The sequence below is a fragment of the Bufo gargarizans genome, chromosome 5 (assembly GCF_014858855.1).
Source record: "Bufo gargarizans isolate SCDJY-AF-19 chromosome 5, ASM1485885v1, whole genome shotgun sequence".
NCBI classification, from domain to species: Eukaryota; Metazoa; Chordata; class Amphibia; order Anura; family Bufonidae; genus Bufo; species Bufo gargarizans.
In genome coordinates, this window is record NC_058084.1 from 207,498,985 (window position 1) to 207,520,893 (window position 21,909).

General features: G+C 42.5%; 1 protein-coding gene across 1 annotated transcript in view; it reads left to right on the top strand.

Annotated features, from left to right (window-relative positions):
- NPSR1 (neuropeptide S receptor 1) overlaps window positions 1-21,909 on the top strand; it is a 776,755-nt gene that overhangs the window by 564,490 nt on the left and 190,356 nt on the right. The window contains exon 7 of the mRNA XM_044294353.1: window positions 15,492-15,581. Within this exon, the coding sequence (XP_044150288.1) occupies window positions 15,492-15,581 (90 nt within the window). The remainder of the gene's footprint in view (window positions 1-15,491; window positions 15,582-21,909) is intronic.

Below are 21,909 nucleotides of genomic sequence, written 5' to 3' on the forward strand. Positions count from 1 at the left end.
ATCCATTGACACGTCATCATCGTCACCTTTACCACCACTGACATTAGAGATCTCGGAGTAGGCAGCAACAGCGGAGACCACCCTCCTTGGGCTGATCTGGATCCTGTCGTCAGACTGCTGGGTGGCGAACGTTGATACCTCCTTTTCCTGATCCGATGCAAAGAATGTTGTCTTACTCCAAGCTGTATAGGCTCGAAAGCCTACTACCAATTAAGCATATTAGGTGATGTGCATCTCTGTAATGAGAAGGGGTGTGGTCTAATGACATCAACACCCTATATCAGGTGTGCATAATTATTAGGCAACTTCCTTTCCTTTGGCAAAATGGGTCAAAAGAAGGACTTGACAGGCTCAGAAAAGTCAAAAATAGTGAGATATCTTGCAGAGGGATGCAGCACTCTTAAAATTGCAAAGCTTCTGAAGCGTGATCATCGAACAATCAAGCGTTTCATTCAAAATAGTCAACAGGGTCGCAAGAAGCGTGTGGAAAAACCAAGGCGCAAAATAACTGCCCATGAACTGAGAAAAGTCAAGAGTGCAGCTGCCAAGATGCCACTTGCGACCAGTTTGGCCATATTTCAGAGCTGCAACATCACTGGAGTGCCCAAAAGCACAAGGTGTGCAATACTCAGAGACATGGCCAAGGTAAGAAAGGCTGAAAGACGACCACCACTGAACAAGACACACAAGCTGAAACGTCAAGACTGGGCCAAGAAATATCTCAAGACTGATTTTTCTAAGGTTTTATGGACTGATGAAATGAGAGTGAGTCTTGATGGGCCAGATGGATGGGCCCGTGGCTGGATTGGTAAAGGGCAGAGAGCTCCAGTCCGACTCAGACGCCAGCAAGGTGGAGGTGGAGTACTGGTTTGGGCTGGTATCATCAAAGATGAGCTTGTGGGGCCTTTTCGGGTTGAGGATGGAGTCAAGCTCAACTCCCAGTCCTACTGCCAGTTTCTGGAAGACACCTTCTTCAAGCAGTGGTACAGGAAGAAGTCTGCATCCTTCAAGAAAAACATGATGTCCAAGTACTCCACAGCGTGGCTGGCAAGAAAGGGTATAAAAGAAGAAAAACGAATGACATGGCCTCCTTGTTAACCTGATCTGAACCCCATTGAGAACCTGTGGTCCATCATCAAATGTGAGATTTACAAGGAGGGAAAACAGTACACCTCTCTGAACAGTGTCTGGGAGGCTGTGGTTGCTGCTGCACGCAATGTTGATGGTGAACAGATCAAAACACTGACAGAATCCATGGATGGCAGGCTTTTGAGTGTCCTTGCAAAGAAAGGTGGCTATATTGGTCACTGATTTGTTTTTGTTTTGTTTTTGAATGTCAGAAATGTATATTTGTGAATGTTGAGATGTTATATTGGTTTCACTGGTAAAAATAAATAATTGAAATGGGTATATATTTGTTTTTTGTTAAGTTGCCTAATAATTATGCACAGTAATAGTCACCTGCACACACAGATATCCCCCTAAAATAGCTAAAACTAAAAACTACTTCCAAAAATATTCAGCTTTGATATTAATGAGTTTTTTGGGTTCATTGAGAACATGGTTGTTGTTCAATAATAAAATTAATCCTCAAAAATACAACTTGCCTAATAATTCTGCACTCCCTGTAGTACCGGTATATTATCCACTAATCGGGTAGACCCCAATTCTATTTTGGAAATAGTAGTGCCTTTTTGACGTATCCCCAGTGTAGAATGTGCTCTGCTTTGCAGGTGCCTTAAATTACTGAAGAACAACTATATCTTAACTCAGTGTTGGATTTATTTACAAATAGGGATATATCTACATTCTAAATACAATTAAGGGAATGGGAGAGGGGATTGGAGGGGGTCAGGATCCTTGAGCTAGCTACACCATTCTCTCTCTCAGTCACACATGCCATGGGCTTTTCTTCTGTACTCAGAACACTCCTCTCCAGCAGGTCTCAGCGAATCACATTCTTGATTGTAGAGTCCAGGAAGACTTGTCTTGTCCCAGAGGTCACCAAGGTCACCATTGCTCTTACTTGTAAGTTAGGTTAGTGCAGGTAATTACACAGGAAGAAAGTTGTATCATATACCCCTGCCCCCATCCCAGCATATATGTACTTGCTGACATAAGTGTGGGCAGTAAATACCAGCAGGGGGTCTGGATTTCCCCAGGATGTGACAGTCCTGGCAGATCTTCCTTTCATCAGTGTCCTGCCCCAAGAACCCTTTGATGGTCCTAATTTGCATACCAAGCAGACCCGGGCTGATTCAGTTCAAGGAACATCTTTGCATCAAAGCTGTATCATAGATGTCAATTTTATCAGTTCCAACATTCCCTGGTCTTGTGCCTATTGGCACACACAATCAAAAAAATAATCCACAGAAACTTGATATCTGCATTACTCTAGTTCTGCGAACTTTCCGGCATTGCAGCCTTTCTTCGGAAACAGTTTCTTCGTCAACATGGGCAGGCATAGACAGAACAGGAACCCATTTATTCAACAGTCACACACTATTCATTATGGATATTAATACATCAATAACAAGTCACCAACATCCCTCATGATAATCACAGGAAAATCTACATATCCTACATTGATATCACATACAGCATATAACATTACACCATGCTAATTGACTTGATCCCTTAACCAGATTGTCATTTCACTACCAACTAGTCTTGCTCATCAGCTGCCTTATATAACTGGAATATGGGCAAGCCCACTTTAGCAATATATGACAGTCTGTGCATTTGCAAAAGTCCAATCAAGCTGAATTCTATTTCTCACAAGATCTCATACAATACAAATAAAAAATCAAAAGATACATGGTAGATGTATATATGTCTAATACAGGTGATTCTAATGTACGTTGTGCTCTATGCTGGCCAATAAGCATAAAGTGAAACCTCTGACTTTTACCCATAATGCCATACTCTGCATGATTTTAAACTAGACATGTGAAAATTCAGGCCTCATTCATGATAATCGAGTACACCATTTGAGTAAATTAATCACCAACCACATGCTACAATTGTCTGGCATACACATTAATAATTTCCAGAAGGCTGAATGATTTTTCTTGTTGGTCATCCCACCTTCTTACCCCTGTATAATAGGTGCTGCAAGAGACCTATTATCTGGCTATTCAAAGGCTCAAAGATGTGCCTGAAGATTGAATAGACATGGCTATATCAGACTACTGACAATTAGTTTTTAGAACTTCAGTACGGCTTATATATTGATAGGAACTTCTGCTTCCTTCATTTTCCACTCACTGATTTAATGCTGCAAGTAAGAGGAAACAAGAAAACAAAAAGAACTCAGCAATATGGTGAATTTATGCAAAACAACCACATGTGTTCTTCTATTGTCCATGGCAGGCCTTCCCCCATGCAGACTTATAGCTGATGTCCATGCGTATTTAAATGGGGCACTGTCATCTTGTTTCAAATAATCTGCCACACCTCGCAAAAAAATCCCAGTCACTCTTTTTTTTCTAAGCAGTGTCTAAGATCTATCAATAAAATGTGCAAGATGAACGCTACGAATGTAGTCCAATTGCCACCACAATATTGGGCTGCTGCTACTTCTCCAGGGTCCCAAATTTGGATATGTAATTTCGCCTCATTATGGATCCTGGAAATAAAAATCAAGAGCAGTATCATTATTCTTAGCAGTCAATACCTTTCTACACCTAAATGTAACCTCACTAATATGCCTAGGTTCAGACCAGACGGTAATCTAAATCCATCCTAGCTGGGGAGTATTTGTAAAACAAACAAAAAAACATGGCCTCTTAGTGTGACCTATAATTCTTTCAAACACATTCCCCCATTTGGTACCATACTACACTGGTACCATACTAACTAGAAAATGACCAATCTGGTAAACAACTTTAAAGTTTACTGCCTACCCAAGCAGTAGGTCTGTATATATAAAAACATAAATTACAAAATAAAAAAAATAACTTGTTACTTTAAAAATGTTAACAAGGAAAACAAATGCACAGGTAGAAAAAATAAATAAATCACATATGAAGAAATTAATTCTGCTGGCCCTTAACACATCGCAGTCAGACAGACAGACAGATACTAACACCATCTCCCAACTCAACTTTTGTTCTGGTGTGTGAACAAAGACATCTTCCTGTGAGGTCCATTGAAAGAGCAAATGCTATTTACACCTAAAACACAAAAGGTCATGGGGGGGGGGGGGGGCGACAAAAAAATACATTCACATCACAAAGGTAGAGTATACATGACTGTTTTAACCAACAAATGCCTGACTGTTATTTAATTGTTTGCAAACAATTACTAATTATTGAGCTCATGATACCACGTGGTGACTATGAAGACCTTTTTAAATTGATCTAACTAATGCTTAACTAAATGTAGTCCGGACCACTCCACCTACAACCTGTGAACAAAACAAAAACATTAGTGTTTGGCCAGCTTGACTAAGCTGCCTTCAGTGGCTCCTGAAAAAGAAACACAAAGACAATTATTACACACAATTATCATTATAGTCAAATCCTTATTCTCTAAGCCTTGTCCTGTTATCTGTATGGCTAGAATATAAGTCCCATATTCTTACTAAACTAAGCAGGCATTGCTCACAAAGTTTGCCATATTTTTTATGAAAAATGGTAATGCTATCTGGGACCAACTGCATACCAGCCAAAATGGAAGATTAGCCCAGGGTGCAAACATTGGTATGCTCGTCCCCCATGGCTGTTGGCTATTCGGAGGATGGGGGCCATTGTTAGCTGAAACCTCCTCCTTTTGCCCCTCAGCATTTCCTGACTCCCCAAGGCTGTTATCCATTACATCAGGCTCCTGTGGTATGCTTTCCTTGTCCTGGGTGGATATACTTTTATCATCCTGTATCAGGCTTGAAATATCGGGGGTTCTACAAAATCTCTGAATGTGCCCTGGTCTGTGACATTTGTAACACCTGATGAATTTCTTCCTTCTTGTACCTCTGCTCACTACTGATATATCTGCATCTGATCTATAACCATCACTGGATTCATCACACCAGTCTCTAAGTATATTGATAAAGCTCTGGTATGAATTGGCATTTCTGAGGGCAATCCTATTAGGATAGTTCACATAACAGATATTGGCCATTGAGTATATGAAGCTCGGATCATCAGCAGACATACCAGGACAGTTATACACACTTTTGTACAGTGAAAGATATTGGTTACAGAACAATATAGGGTCATCTCCTCTTCTAAATCTCATTCTTTGTAATGCATTTATCCCTCTATCATCACGACTCTTTAACGCACGCTGCAGTTCTTTCATCCTTCCCTCTGCATCTAAGTTATCATTCTCATATGCAGATACCTGGGCTGCTAGAGGTGCTGGTACCCAAGCCTTTAGAAGAGAGCATGCATCTTTATCACTCAAAGTGTATTTCTGTACAATAGCCTCAAATTTATGAGATAGGCACACGGGTGACTCCAGTGTATTAAACTCACCCAGAATCTGGCACAATGTAAGTTTTTCATTAATTGTGAGTACACTAGTGCCTTCCCCTATATATCCAGGATCATTTGTTAATGCCACCTCATTGGATGTATTCACATCAGTGACAATACAGATATTGGCTGATGGACACGTTTTCTTCCGTTCATTGAGGGATAATATCCACTGCTCTTTTCTAAGTAGCTGGGAGTTTGCATCTTCCAATTTCCTCTCCAAAGACATTACCAATTCCTCCATATGAGATAACTTTAGTTGCAATGAACCAACAAGCCTACTCTTCATATCAAAGTTTGCATTGCATTGTTCCAATTGTTCTTGGAGCTCACAATTTTTTTCGGATAAATTGCACACTGTAGCCCTCAAGTCATTAATTTCAACACTGGAGGCAGTTGCAATGCTCCTAAGATTATCTCCAACTTTCTCTATCTGCTCTCCAAGTTGACTCCTTTCTGCTCTCCATTGCTCCCCCATTTGCTCAGAAATTTCTGTGATTCTGAGCAATACCGCAATTTCGTTAGCCAATTTCTCCTTGTTACCTTTTTTTGTAAGCGGTCTACTCTGCAGCTCATCATTATGTTGCTGACACTGAGACAACAACGCATTAACTTGACTCTTAAGAGGTTCATCTGCACAGGAATGATACTTGGCAGAGGCATATTTCTTAACATAACTATAGGCCAGTTCCATTTCGCCAATGTACACTCAACACAATTACAACTATTAATATAAAAGCTATTGTACTGCCAATACACACTCACAAGTGAACAAGACAAAGAACCAAACTTTTCAGTGTTCCCACAATGTCTTTACATATATGCACACACTCGGTCTGAACTCAAGTCAAGATTACAAACAAACACAAATTATTCCTCTACTGAGAATCCACACTTTCCTCTGCTTTAACCCTTATTAACATACCGCATTCAATACTTTATCCACTATTACAACTCCACATACACTCAAGGACAACAAACAATTAGAACTTTTGCATATCCAATGAATAACTCACCACACTTTCAATCCTTCTACGAAGTCCAAGATCCAGCTAACTTCACCAAGGAATCTGTGCAACAGGTCTGGTCTGTTCTTTCAGCAATTTGAATTAGAGCAATTCCGTCTTATAGGTTCTATGTGGATTTAGGAATTTCCACACTCTTTCTGGGGTGCCAAATGTAGAATGTGCTCTGCTTTGCAGGTGCCTTAAATTACTGAAGAACAACTATATCTTAACTCAGTGTTGGATTTATTTACAAATAGGGATATATCTACATTCTAAATACAATTAAGGGAATGGGAGAGGGGATTGGAGGGGGTCAGGATCCTTGAGCTAGCTACACCATTCTCTCTCTCAGTCACACATGCCATGGGCTTTTCTTCTGTACTCAGAACACTCCTCTCCAGCAGGTCTCAGCGAATCACATTCTTGATTGTAGAGTCCAGGAAGACTTGTCTTGTTCCAGAGGTCACCAAGGTCACCATTGCTCTTACTTGTAAGTTAGGTTAGTGCAGGTAATTACACAGGAAGAAAGTTGTATCATATACCCTGGGGTGCCAAATGTAGAATGTGCTCTGCTTTGCAGGTGCCTTAAATTACTGAAGAACAACTATATCTTAACTCAGTGTTGGATTTATTTACAAATAGGGATATATCTACATTCTAAATACAATTAATGGAATGGGAGAGAGAATGGTGTAGCTAGCTCAAGGATCCTGACCCCCTCCAATCCCCTCTCCCATTCCCTTAATTGTATTTAGAATGTAGATATATCCCTATTTGTAAATAAATCCAACACTGAGTTAAGATATAGTTGTTCTTCAGTAATTTAAGGCACCTGCAAAGCAGAGCACATTCTACACCCAGATAGCACCTTGGTAACATCAGCCTGACATCAAGCTTAATAGGGAATATGCATCGGTGACGATGTGGGATAGCTACAGCACTAATATAGACATTATTAAGAGAGATCCTCCTTAGATTTTAGATTTGAAAATAGTAGTACACTCTGGGCATATCTCGAGTTAGTATTGTGGCAGCATTATGAATACACACAAGAACTGAATATTTCACACATAATAACTGAAACTGTAAGGTGGAAGACTAGGAGTGGTAGCGCTCCGGAGGTAGAATGTAGGAGTTTCAATACCAAGATATAGCACTAGATTATAGGGATAGATGCCAAAACTTTGAGAGCATCGGAAGAATTTATGACATAGCATATGAGATGTGGTTATTGATACTCGAGTCTCCTCCCCACACGTTTGTTGGCTGCTACACAGCTAATAAATGTTCGAGTAAGTACTGGCACTCATTGCAATGCCGTAGTCATATTGGTTACTGGCATTACAGTGGTTTATTTGGCATAAACTTACAAAACCTGAGCTACTGTACGTGTGACATACTTGCAAGCATATATACCATTTAATATGAGCAAGTCGAGCAGTAAGGGACGGGGAAGTGGACGTGCTGCTGATGGTGCACACAGAGGCCGTGGCCCTGGGTGTGGTGAAACTGTGCTTGCTGCCAAAGCATAAGAAACAAACTTATCCACGATACCTAGCTTCATGTCCCAGTTTGCCGGGCGGCGCAGGACACCACTCTCGAAGTCACACCAGTGCGACCAGGTGGTCGGTTGGATTGCAGCAGATAATGCTTCCACTCGATTAAGCACCACCCTGTCTTCCACAAAGTCAAGTCTCAGTAGCCAAGAGTCTGGTCAACAGAATTCTCACCCTGATACTCCTTCCTCCCACCATGGAGAGTCTTTGCAAACAACTGATCCCACACTCTGGTATTCAGAGGAGCTGTTTTCATCGCCACTCCTTGATTCCCGCTTGAAGAGGGACATGAGATCTTGTGCCCTGATTCCCAAACTCTTGAGCATCCACAGTCAGAAGAAGATGATGGTGGGGAATGGCAATTAGTGTTTAACAAAGTGGATGATAATGATGAGACACAGTTGCCAATAAGACAACGGCAATTAGTGTCTCAAGAGGCTGATAAAGAGGATGAGGCACAGTTGTCAATAAGTGAGGTTGTTGTTAGTTCAACAAGTCAGGAGGATGACCAGAGTGAGGAAACGGAAGAGGAGGTGGTGGACGATGAAATCACTGACCCAACCTGGGAAGGTGGCAAACAGAGCGAGGACAGCAGTACAGAGGGGGAGGGATCCACTGCACCGCAACAGGCTGGAAGAGGCAGTGGGGTGGCAAAAGAGAGAAGGTGGGCCACACCAAACAGGCCCGCAACTGTTCCCCGGAGCACTCCCTTGCGGCAATCTCCCTTGTCAAGAGGTAGATGTTCCGCAGTATGGCACTTTTTTTTATGAAAGTGCGGACAATAAAAGAATTGTCATTTGCAACCTGTGCCATACCAAAATGAGCAGGGGCGTGTACACTAGCAACCTTACCACTACCAGCATGATCCGCCACATGGCATCAAAGCATCCTAATAGGTGGGCTGATCACCTGGGTCCACAATCAGTGTCTGCTGGTCACACCACTGCCTTCTCTTCCCCTGTGTTACGCGCTGGCAGTGGCGTACACAAAATCCATGGGGCCCCGGTGCGATACTGATCCATGGGGCCCCCTCCCTGTCGCCCCCCCCCCCCCACCTGCCGCAAGAATTTACTTGGGTCCCCTGGATTGGGATTAATAATGCTCCGTGCCTCTCTGTGACCTTTTTACTACAAAATCACAGTGAGATAAAGTTGTCACTGTGATTTTGTAGCAAATAGATCACAGAGAGGCAAAGAGCATTATTAATCGTGTTAATGCTCCGTGTCTCGGCTGTCCGGGATGGGGCATGGCTCTCTTTCAAGCAGCAGATTACCGGCACGGCATCCGCTCATGTGAAAGAGCCCTAAGCCCAATGCATGGCTACACTCACCCAGTCCTAACTAATAAAATCTGGTCCTACCTCATCCAGGGTGTCGCTGGGGTCGGCGTGTAGTCCACTGGATCCAGAACAAGGTCCCTGTGGTGATAGAGAAAAAAAGAATAATCACACAAGGAAGGGATGGTGACTGCCTCTGTCAAATCACCAGCAGGGGGCGCTGTGCTGGCCTGTAACACTGAGCCATGCCAATGTATAGCATACATTTCCCCTAAGTACTACTACACAGTACTAATGCCCACCTTATGGACCCTCACAGTAATTAAGCCCACCTTGTGGTCCCTTCAAAATAGTTATGTCCTCCTTGTGGCCCCTCACAGTAGTTATGGCCAGATATATGCCCCCCCTCACAGTAGTTATGTCCAGATATGTGCCCCCTCACAGTAGTTATGGCCAGATATGTGTCCCGCTTACAGTAGTAATGTCCAGATATGTGCCCCCTCACAGTAGTAGTAATGTCCAGATATGTGCCCCCTCACAGTAGTAGTAATGTCCAGATATGTGCCCCCTCACTGTAGTTATGGCCAGATATGGCCCCCTCACTGTAGTTATGGCCAGATATGTGTCCTCCTCACAGTAGTTATGTCCAGATATGTGTCCCGCTTACAGTAGTTATGTCCAGATATGTGTCCCGCTTACAGTAGTTATGGCCAGATATGTGTCCCCCTAACAGTAGTTATGGCCAGATGTGTCCTGCTTACAGTAGTTATGTCCAGATATGTGCCCCCTCACTGTAGTTATGGCCAGATATGGCCCCCTCACTGTAGTTATGGCCAGATATGTGTCCCCCTCACAGTAGTTATGTCCAGATATGTGTCCCGCTTACAGTAGTTATGTCCAGATATGTGTCCCGCTTACAGTAGTTATGGCCAGATATGTGTCCCCCTCACAGTAGTTATGTCCAGATATGTGCCCCCTCACAGTAGTAGTTATGGCCAGATATGTGTCCCTCTCAGTTACAGGGGGCAAAATGGAATATATATACAGAGGAGGCAAAAAATTGAATATATACACAGGGGACAAATGGAATATATACAAAGGGGGCAACATGGATATATATACAGGGGCCCTGTGTATATATGTGTGTATATATATATATCTTGCCCCCTCTGTATATAGGGCCCCTATGAAGGATTTGCTGCGATTCCCACTGTGCCAGATGCTCCCTGTGTTATTAAAAAAAAAAAAAAAAAAAAAAAAATTACCTACTCTGAACCTGCTCTGCTCCCGCCGTCTTGTTCATAATCCAGTCTTCTGGTGTGCGTCGGCCGCGTCCTCCCGTCAAGCAGCGTGATCCCGCGAGACCTGGTGCGAGGGTCACGGGTCTGGAGCGAGGCACTGGCAGCAGCCCTGGATGGAGGAGGGGCCGCCGCGTAAGTTACTTACTGTGAGTGCGCAGTGCTGCACCACCGCGGCCAGGCATAGAGGCCGGGGCCCGACCGGCCATATACTATTAAAACTTTTAAAATCTGCGGGCCCCAGCTGCCTTCGTGGGTACAGCACTACTGCAGGGGCCAGGGGTCCACAGGCGGCCGGGCCCCCTGGAGTGCCGGGCCCGGTCGCAACTGCGACCGCTGCGACCCCTGTATGTACGCGCCTGCGTGCTGGCCAATCCCCTGTCAAAAATGCAGGCCTCCCGCCATGCACCTGGACCTTCTCAAGCACCATCAGCTAGCACATCCACTTCTGTGTCCCAGTGCAGCGTACAGATGTCCATACCCCAGGCCTGTGAATGAAAGCCCAAATACCCAGCTACTGGAACTCCACATTCCACATGTTGGCCAGGCTTTGTGAGCAGCTGAGGGAAGTAGTGGAATACCATCTGCAACATGGTTGTCGCCTTTCCAGTCAGCTTCTGCTCTTCACAAGCGATAAGTGGGAATGGATGTCTGACCTCTGTGAGGTTTTACCCAACTTTGAGGAATTTTAGATGGTCAGCTCAGCAGCAGACCCTCATCCCTAATGTTTTAGATGGTCAGCTCAGTAGAAGACCCTTTTCCCTAATGTTTTAGATGGTCAGCTCAGCAGCAGATCCTCACTCCTAATGTTTTTGAGGGTCACCAGAAGGACATCAATCAAAATTTTTCAAGGGTGTGTAAGATGCCCTCCTTTGTGTAATAAAGGGTGTATTGGAGTGTCAGTTCTTTGCAATTTTGGCAGCCCTTTCACTTAGTGCATAGGCTTTAGGAGTCCTACTACCTGAACAATTGCACCACAATGTGAATGAGGCCCTCCTTTATGTGATATACAGGTTGTATCAGAGTGCCTATTCCTTGTAATTTTTTGCAGCCCTTGCACTTTATATACAGGAAAGAATGTTTCCTAACAATTTGTCCTCTAAAATCAATTTTATCTTCGGTTTTGTGCGTATTATTGTCAGTCTGTAAAAGTGGTGTACTAATCAGACAACATCGTTCCCAGCAGCAACCTGGATGTCCAAGACGCATACAGACATACTCCTAGTGCTGTTCCCGAAACATTTCAGTGGTGTTTCCATAATTTTTTTTACCTTTTCTGTGAACCAGACACTTTCCCATCTTCAGAGCAGGGGGTGCCTGGTTTAATGCTCTGGTTCTCCCATTGACTTCCATTGTGCTCTAGCAGGGGCGTAGCGTGGGGGGGGCCAGGGGGGCCGTTGCCCCGGGCGCCAAATTGTAGGGGGCGCCAGGCAGAAGGCAGTAAAATGAGGGTGATGGAAGCCTATGGCTCCCATCCCCTCCGTTCCGCCTGGCATCAAGCTTTAAAACGCAGTAGAGCGGCGCAGGAGTCCAGGAGATCGTGATTATATGACCGTGACCTCCTGCGCCGGGTCTCGCGAGATGACGCGATGACGCGGCGCAGGAGGCCACGGTGATGTGTTCCTGACTGCCTGCGCCGGGTCTCGCGAGATGACGCGATGACGCGGCGCAGGAGGCCACGGTGATGTTTTCCTGACTGCCTGCGCCGGGACGCCCAAGCAAAGACTGCAAGAGGTGATGAAGAGAGGTGAGTACTTTTTTTTTTTTTTTATGTAAGTACTGGGGGCCATACTGGGGGCACTATGGAGGTGGCCAGTATATTTAAAGAATGGGTACCGTTTTATATTATACAGAGGGGCCATGATACATTATACAGAAGGCCATTATATATTATAGTTATACAGAGGGGGCCATAATAAATAATAATTATACAAAGGAGTCATTATATATTATACAGAGGGGCCATTATAATAATACAGAGGGGCCATTATATATTATAATAATACAGAGGGGCCATTATATATTATAATAATACAGAGGGGCCATTATATATTAGAATTATACAAGGGGGCCATAATATATAATAATTATACAGAGGGCCCATTATTAATAGCCTCTCTGTATAACTATAATATATAATGGCCCCTCTGTAATATTAGGATATATAATGGCCCCTCTGTATTATTATAATATATAATGGCCCCTCTGTATAATATATAATGGCTCCTTTGTATAATTATTATTTATTATGGCCCCTTCTGTATAACTATAATATATAATGGCCCCTCTGTATTATTATAATATATAATGGCCCCTCTGTATTATTATAATGGCCCCTCTGTATAATATATAATGGCTCCTTTGTATAATTATTTATTATGGCCCCTTCTGTATAACTATAATATATAATGGCCTCTCTGTATATTATATATAGTGACCCCTCTGTAATATTAGGATATATAATGGCCCCCTCTGTATTAATATTATATATATATAATGCCCCTCTGTATAATTATTATATATAATGACCCCTCTGTAATATTAGGATATATAATGGACCCTCTGGATAATTATTATATATAATGGCCCCCTCTGTATTATTAGGATATATAATGGCCCATTATATATCCTAATATTACAGAGGGGTCATTATACAGAGTGGGGCATTATATATAATAATAATAACTAATATTAATAAAACTCTGCAGAGATGTGACGTGGCTGAAAGAAGGTGTCATGGCGGTCTTATCTCTGAATGAAGATGCTGAGGAAAGTCTACATCACAGGAGACGTCACTGGATGGATGAGGTATGTGGTGCTGTATTATACTGTATATTTTGTAGTGATGTATGTAATGTCCAAACACATATTTGTTATACGGTAGGGTTGGGGGGGGGGGGTGGATTGAGAATTTGGCGCATCCCTGCTGCATCCTGGCCCCAGACTTCAGGTCACACTGTGCGTGTTCTGAATTCTGGGGCCTTATACCCATCTACTACATCATCTGTACTTAGAGCGTTGTCACCATGTTATCTGTGGTGTTACATAGGACTGCTACATTAGCTGTAAAAGGGGCGTGTCCACAGGTTGGGAGGGGGGGGGGGCGCAATACATGGCTCGCCCCGGGTGCTGGCAACCCACGCTACGCCACTGTGCTCTAGTGCTCTGTAGAGCACCCGAGCATCCCAAAGTGTTTTACTCGAGCACCTGAGCACTTTGGTGTTCAATCAACACTAGAAATGATGTAAGGTATTACATAAGATAAATACCATACCTGAGAGAACAATCAGGATGCCCTAGATGAAGCAGGAGCGAAACCTGGGTCGGGCATTGTTTTATATATAATGTTGAACTCAAGAATACAATCTTGTAAGTAAAATAAAGTGTATTGTGAACTTTTAAAACCGCTCTATGCTATGTCAGTATTTCTATGAAGCTTGTTGCAAGACTGATTCTGAGCAGTCAGTGGGTTTACAGACAGACGCTGCAGCAGTTGAAGGTGGAGAGCTGTGGAGCAGAGCACCGATAATCAACTATATTTATGCTACCTCGAAGACTTGCTGTCACTAGCGCTCCCAGGCTTTCCTTATACTCTCTGCCACACTGGGTCACTTCTATTGGGATTAGGCTCCCTTGGCTAGAGACTAAACATCTACTGACCATACAGTACATTAGTGCTCTAGTCTAGATTGACCTTGCTTTCACTGAGCTAAAACTCCACTCCACTCCCTTGCACTTCCTGAAACCTTTTCTATATGTAAGTATTTAGCATTCGCACCACCTAGGTGACTGGGTGTGTCTAAATGTAAGGTGTAAGCAAGAATTACAGCAATATACATACATGTTGCACAATGGACATACTGCAAATATCCTTATGGATACAGGGCTCTATTACTACTACAACTATGGAGTGGGACACAGTAGTTATACCTCCTAAGTGTCCCTTCACAGTAAGAATGACATATTGGTGCTCCCTCTACAATAGCGCTGCCCCCTTAACGCCTCCTTTAAATAGTGAAAGTGCTGTAATAAAATGCAACAGTAACCATCACTTAGACACATTCCGCTGCCCTTACTTGTGCTCTCTCTTGCTCACATTAGCAGACACTATAATGTCACTGCATCTCGTCTGCCTGTTGGAGCAAGCGCAAGACTGTGGAGCAGGGAGCTTACAGCTCCCTGTTTAACAATTATATTCAACTGAATCTGTGTCCTCAGGAAGGAGATGCAGTTGAAGTCAGGACATGCTGTAGCCCACCTGGGACCGCAAGACTGTGTACAAAAACCGGGTCCGTCCCACCGTGTCCAGGACTGTTGGGAGGCATGCTTACTGGGGAAGATTTACAAAGCTAATTAATGCAGAATTAAGGCTTAGTTTGTACCAAAAATGGTCTGCAATTCTGCATGCATGACACCACATTTATTATGTTTTCCATAATTTCTCTGCCTTGACAAGGGGAATTGCTTAGCAGGAAAAGGGTCATGGCTGAAGAGGCACTGTGCACCAACATTTTGACAACCAATACATTTTGTTAAATTAGACAAACTTATTTAAAGAATGCACCAAATTTATAGAATGTTCTAGAATGTTGTATTTTAAATCCTTGTTTAGGAAAGTGATTTAGAGCACTGTATAGCAAACAAATAAATAAAAAAAATCCCTAGGTGGTAGACAAATATTTTATAAAGATAACAATTATTCCTGAATTTTGACCCTACTTTCACAAGTCTATCTGTCACAAATGTAAAGGTTCATTCTACCTTCATCCATTTATTTTCAGAATTGCTTGCATATACTGTAAAAATTTTAATTATTTGTGCAATGTAAATTTGTCAACTCATCCTTTATTTGTAATGGTTAATTGTTTTTCTCCTAGATGGAAATTTCAGTGCTCGATACAGTCATCGAGGACTCATATCAAAAGCCAAAATTAAAGCTATTAAATATAGCCTTGTAGTCATTCTTGGTAAGTAAATATGGTTCTGATAACAAATGTTTAAAATATTACAAAACAAAGCAACTTCAAGTAGGCAGAAAATGTTAAATCCCTACTTCATTGGTAGTTCATTATAAGAAATATGAGTGCCACTATTTTACATACATTAATGCAGGGAAAGCTCGGCAGAAGTTGTACTTGGCCTGTCCAGCTTCTTTTCAAGTGTTCTCCAAAAGAATACAAGGAGATAATGCAAGGTACATAGCAGAAATGTAAAGACTTCTGGAAATGTTTAAAGCAGCAGTCCCATGGCAAATATTTATGCTCTCTTCACAGAATGGGGGATATATGATCAGCAGGGGCTGGGGGTCCTGCCAGACACAAAACTAGGGCCTTGTGTTCCTCTACTTGACTGGTGTGATGATCATGCATGCACACTGCCGCTCAATTCAGTTCTGTGGAATTGCCAGAAAAAGTGTGCAGCTTGTACTTGACTGTCTCCAGCAGTCCCATAGAGTTGAATGGGTTACACAGGGTCCCTGTTCTCAAGATTGGCAGGTACTTCAGCGGTTAGACAATCGCCATTCAGACACATCCCTTATCCTAGGAATAGGGGATAAGTGTTTGTCATGGGACAAAATTTTGATGACCGCAGAAGGGTTATAAGCCATGTTGCTAATAGTTTGTGGTCTTCCCATGCAGTCTCAGCTGTAGTCTGTATCACGAGAGTTTTCATCAGCTGGCATCAGTGGCTCTCCTGTCTGAAGAAAGGGACCTTTCACACTAAGTGGCAGGGGAAGACTATAGCTGGTCAAACACATTAGATAAAAATTATTTTCATTTTTATGGAGGCCTCCTGGATTTGCCCAAATGGCAGATGATGGAGAAAAGAAGGACTAGTCATGAAGGAATTGGCAGTGACGTATTGCTCATTACACATTGAAATAAATATGCACCCCTTTCTGAGCATAATGAACATATTTATGGTGAAGCTGGAAGAATCAGCTTGCAAATGGATTGCTGATAACTAAAAAAATATCTTTGACCCGGTATGAATCACCTCTTTAATTTAGCAGCATCACAAAAATAGCTACTCATTTTTCCTGCAGATACCATAGTACACGGAATGACATCATATAAAGCATCAACATCACTTGATATTCGTAGTCATGACAACGTTCAAGAAAAGAAAATTGGAAAGAATTAGGTTTAAGGTCAAAAGAAACTTTGATAATATGTTTGAGTAGAAAAAAATGAAACAAGACACTAGATGAGGGAGCACATAGTCTGATGTTCCTAATGTACAACTAGACATTGTCAAAAAGGTCTAATGTGAGAGCAGAATGACAATATCTGTAGGTAAACTTTTTGGATTTGGTGGTAGAGAACTGAAGACAATACAAAACTTCACACAGTGTATCTTAAAAATCTAGATATTTCATTAGCCACAGGCAAGGTTGTCCCACTACTAAGTTTGTCACACAACATATACCGTAACTATTATAACTAGAGATAAGACATAATTTAAAAATACTTATTTTTGTATTACTTGGCCTATATATGAATATTCTATGTAATTGTGTTCATAAAAACTGATTAATGGTTTTCTGGATATACAGTATATATTTTTTTAAGTTACTCCATCTATTATGCTTCCTGTTTTGGCTCTTAGAGGCTATGGACACCTTCGTATTTTGTATATGATGAATTTTTACTCATTTTGGGCTAAATACTTTTTTCAATTGGTCTTTATTTAACATCTTCATTCGTTTTTGAGACACAGGGGTTAAAAATTCTGTCAACTGATGCATCATGTAAAGTCTTATCTTTGATCTTTTGACCTCTTAAACATTCATTATAGCTAAACTCTTATCAATCTGATAAGAATATGGCTTAAGTGAGTGTTTATGAGGTTAGGTTATCTCTATGTGATGGCTGCCAAAGAAAGACAATATTTTGTACTTGATTTTCAATGACTGAAATAAAAAAAAAATAGGCAAAAATGTATTGAAAAAAATGATTGCTATAAACATTAATAAAAAATACCCCTTTGTGACTGAAGTTGCCAAGAAGATTAACGTATAGTTTTGTCAGTTAAACTTGTCATTTACCGTATATACAGTATTGTATTTTTAGCCCTATAAGATACACCTGCCCATAAAAGACACCTAGGCTTTAGAGGAGCAAAATAAAAAATATTTTTCATCAGACCTCAGCTTAGAGCCCCAATGTTAATCAGACATCAGCTCATTACTTAGAACAGACCCCAATATTAATAAGACCCCCAATCAGACCTCAGATCAGATCCTAGTGTTAATAAGGCCCACAATTTAGACCCCCATGTAAATCAGACCTCAGATCAGAGAAAAAAAAAATCTGTGCTCTGACCCCACCCTGTTGCACAGCATGAGGTCAGAGAACATACCAATGTCCTCACGCTGTGCACAGGTCACAGCACAGCATGTGGTCGATGAAGATGAGAAAGCAGTGAGTACAGAGCCCGCACAGGGAGCGTTGCATTCATCATTCCCCGTTCTCCCGTAATAATGAACGCTTCCATAATGGAATCGCTCATTAGAACTCGCCCCATAATATGCACTGACGTTTCCCCCACTCACATGCCTCCTCTGTGTACAACTATCAGTGATTGACAGCTATCTCTGTATACACACTTACACACACAATGCTATCAATCACTGATAATACCTCCCCATGTACAGCTATCAGTTGCAACATGCCGCCCCAAAGGTTTAGTGGAATGCCGAGTGGTGAAGTGCTTCCTATATGTGTCATGGTGCTCCTACCTGAATAGAGTGGGATCGCAGGCTTGGGCTCTGAAGCAAAAGGGAAATAGTTCAGTTAGGGGATGAAGAATAACTTGAGTCCAGCCCTTGGTGAACTTTAACAGCAGCTTTACTTGGGTAAACTTTATTCCAGACAATATTTTGGCTTTTTTTTTACATTCAGGTTTTCTCTTGGTTCCAGCAGGCTTTGGCATAAACTGACAGGCTTCCTTAATAAGTCTTCTCTCTTTCTCTATGCTGTGCTAAATTCTGCTTGGGTCTGGTTACTGGACTTTTGGTCGTTCTGGTATCCTTGGATTGGGGGTCTTTAGCTGTTGTCCCTCTCCAAAAATACTTGGATATTGCAAAAACTTGAAAACTTTGGTGCAAAAATGTCACAGCAAAGGTCACAAAGAGCTCAGGTACACATTTGATTTCATTCTTTAGGTACTGGCTTATAATGTTGTAAAACTGAAACACATAGTGCAAAAAGGAAAAAGTCATTTGTAATGCACATCAAGTATGGTGCCAACATGTGCAACCTGGAAATAGTTATTGGCTGATGTTTGGAGTTCTATCAAAGGGCAACAAAAGCAAACAAAAGGGCAAACCAGTTCTCATCCTTCAAGCACAGTCCACGTTATGACTCCAGTAGGCCAATGGATGGTTTTCCTCACAGCACGAGGTCACTTACAGGAGGGTCTGGAAGTATTCCTCCTGGGTCCCATAGTTGAAGGTGCAAAAGTCCTTCTTTAAGCTACCCAATGTCCTCATCACTGTCATTGCTAGATCTGGTGCTCTCTGCAGCTGCAACTCCAGCAGAAACTTCATCTGTGATCAACTGGTGGCCTTCCATGGCAGAACTTGGAATTGCAGGATTGCCCTCTTCTGGAGGATCCTCTGTAAGCCTTGGCCTGACAGGTTCTCCGGGGAGCAGTAAAGACCCTTAGTCTTTCAAAGCAAGGAGCTCCACATTCTGTGGTGGTTCCAGAGTGCATGGAGCAGTATCAGTGGACTCCTCACTGGTGGATAGGTCACTTTTAGTGGTTGGAGGTAGTGCCATAAAAGGTGATGTCTTTAGCAGGCAGCAGAGAGGAAGTCTTGGAGTTTTCATAGGTGTCATACAATTCCCTTTCTCTGCGCTCTTTTTCCTCCACTATTTCTTTACTTGTTTTTATGCTTTTTCTTCTTTCTGATTAGTCACCTTCTTCCACTAAGCATCCTCTCCATCTTTTTCCTTTCTTCCTATTTCTTTATCAAGTCCTGTAATGCACTCCTCCTGTGAGCCTTCCATCTGGCGAGGTCATGTGTCATCCTCCTCTTTGAGTTTCATTGATCTACTGCAGATGTTCTTGGTGAGCCAAGGGACCCTGAAATGATATTGCAGTGAAAGGCATTATGCAAATGGCTGCAGCTGCTGGTGGGTCGCTGCGGTCCAATAGGGTGCTATCCTGATTATCAGGCATGGCTTTTGGTACCCTGTACCAGACTAGAGGGCTCAATGTAAGCTTGACTGCAATTTAAGTGTGCATTGCTATGGTTACTAGACTTTTGATTGGTTCTGGTATCTTTGGATTGGGGTGCCTTTGGCTGTTGTCCCTATCCTGACAACTCAGTAAGTAAATTAGCAAGGAGTAAGGAGGCTCTACAAGCTACTTCCCTTTTGTGGCTCCTGCTCCAGCCAAAGAACAATTTCCTCTGGCTGCAATTTATTTAATGTCTTTTCAGCTCCAATATGGAGTCTAAACTGGAACTAACTAGAACTGCAACCCTTCCCTTCTGGTAGGAAGCAGGACTGGTCCACTTCTGCCCAAAGGGAGGAGAATGAAATGGTGAGTTCCATTCTATCTAAGTATAGCTGTGCCATATACGCTGCCACCTGCTGGTGAACCAAGCACATTACATTAACAAAACAGATACATAATGTCTGCATAATAAAATTTCCACAACAATAACAATAATAGAAATGCACACTGTTGAAGGACCTAGAAATAAATACAAAGATAACATTAAAGGGGTTCTGCAGTTTGTTTTAACTGGTTATCTATCCTCTGGATAGATCATCCTCAACTGATTGGATGCAGGCCACAGGCCCAGTGACATCACGACTGGTATCAACTGGCCTGTGCGCGGCTAAGCTCTGTTCACTTGAATGGAGCTTAGCCCCACCCAGGCCAGTTAATACTAGTTGTGACATCACTGGGCCTGCTGTAAACAGTGAGAAGGCGACAGCGCTCCTTCTCAAACAGCTGATCGGCGGGAGTCCCGGGGGTCGGACCCCCGCCGATCACATGCTGATGATCTATCCAGAGGATAGATCATCAGTTTAGACAAACTGCAGAATCCCTTTAATATTAGACCATTAGATACAGTAGCAGGGTGCAGGAATCGTGACTAAACAGTGACTAATAGCTATCTTTGTATACACACTTACACAGATAATGCTATCAATCCCTGATAATACCTCCCCTGTGTACAACCATTAGTGACTAATAGCTATCTTTGTATACAAACTTAAACAGAGAATGCTATCATATCACTGATAACACCACCCCAGTGTATAGTTATCACTGACTGACAGCTATCTATGACTACACATACAGAGAATATGCACTCACCTAAAGAATTATTAGGAACACCATACTAATACGGTGTTGGACCCCCTTTTGCCTTCAGAACTGCCTTAATTCTACGTGGCATTGATTCAACAAGGTGCTGATAGCATTCTTTAGAAATGTTGGCCCATATTGATAGGATAGCATCTTGCAGTTGATGGAGATTTGACAGATGTACATCCAGGGCACAAAGCTCCCGTTCCACCACATCCCAAACATGCTCTATTGGGTTGAGATCTGGTGACTGTGGGGGCCATTTTAATACAGTGAACTCATTGTCATGTTCAAGAAACCAATTTGAAATGATTCGAGCTTTGCGACATGGTGCATTATCCTGCTGGAAGTAGCCATCAGAGGATGGGTACATGGTGGTCATGAAGGGATGGACATGGTCAGAAACAATGCTCAGGTAGCCCGTGGCATTTAAACGATGGCCAATTGGCACTAAGGGGCCTAAAGTGTGCCCAGAAAACATCCCCTACACCATTACACCACCACCACCAGCCTACGCAGTGGTAACAAGGCATGATGGATACATGTTCTCATTCTGTTTACGCCAAATTCGGACTCTACCATTTGAATGTCTCCACAGAAATCGAGACTCATCAGACCGGACAAAATTTTTCTAGTCTTCAACAGTCCAATTTTGGTGAACTCGTGCAAATTGTAGCCTCTTTTTCCTATTTGTCGTGGAGATGAGTGGTACCCGGTGGGGTCTTCTGCTGTTGTAGCCCATCCGCCTCAAGGTTGTGCTTGTTGTGGCTTCACAAATGCATTGCTGCATACCTCGGTTGTAACGAGTGGTTATTTCAGTCAACGTTGCTCTTCTATCAGCTTGAATCAGTCGGCCCATTCTCCTCTGACCTCTAGCATCAACAAGGCATTTTCGCCCACACGACTGCCGCATACTGGATGTTTTTCCCTTTTCACACCATTCTTTGTAAACCCTAGAAATGGTTG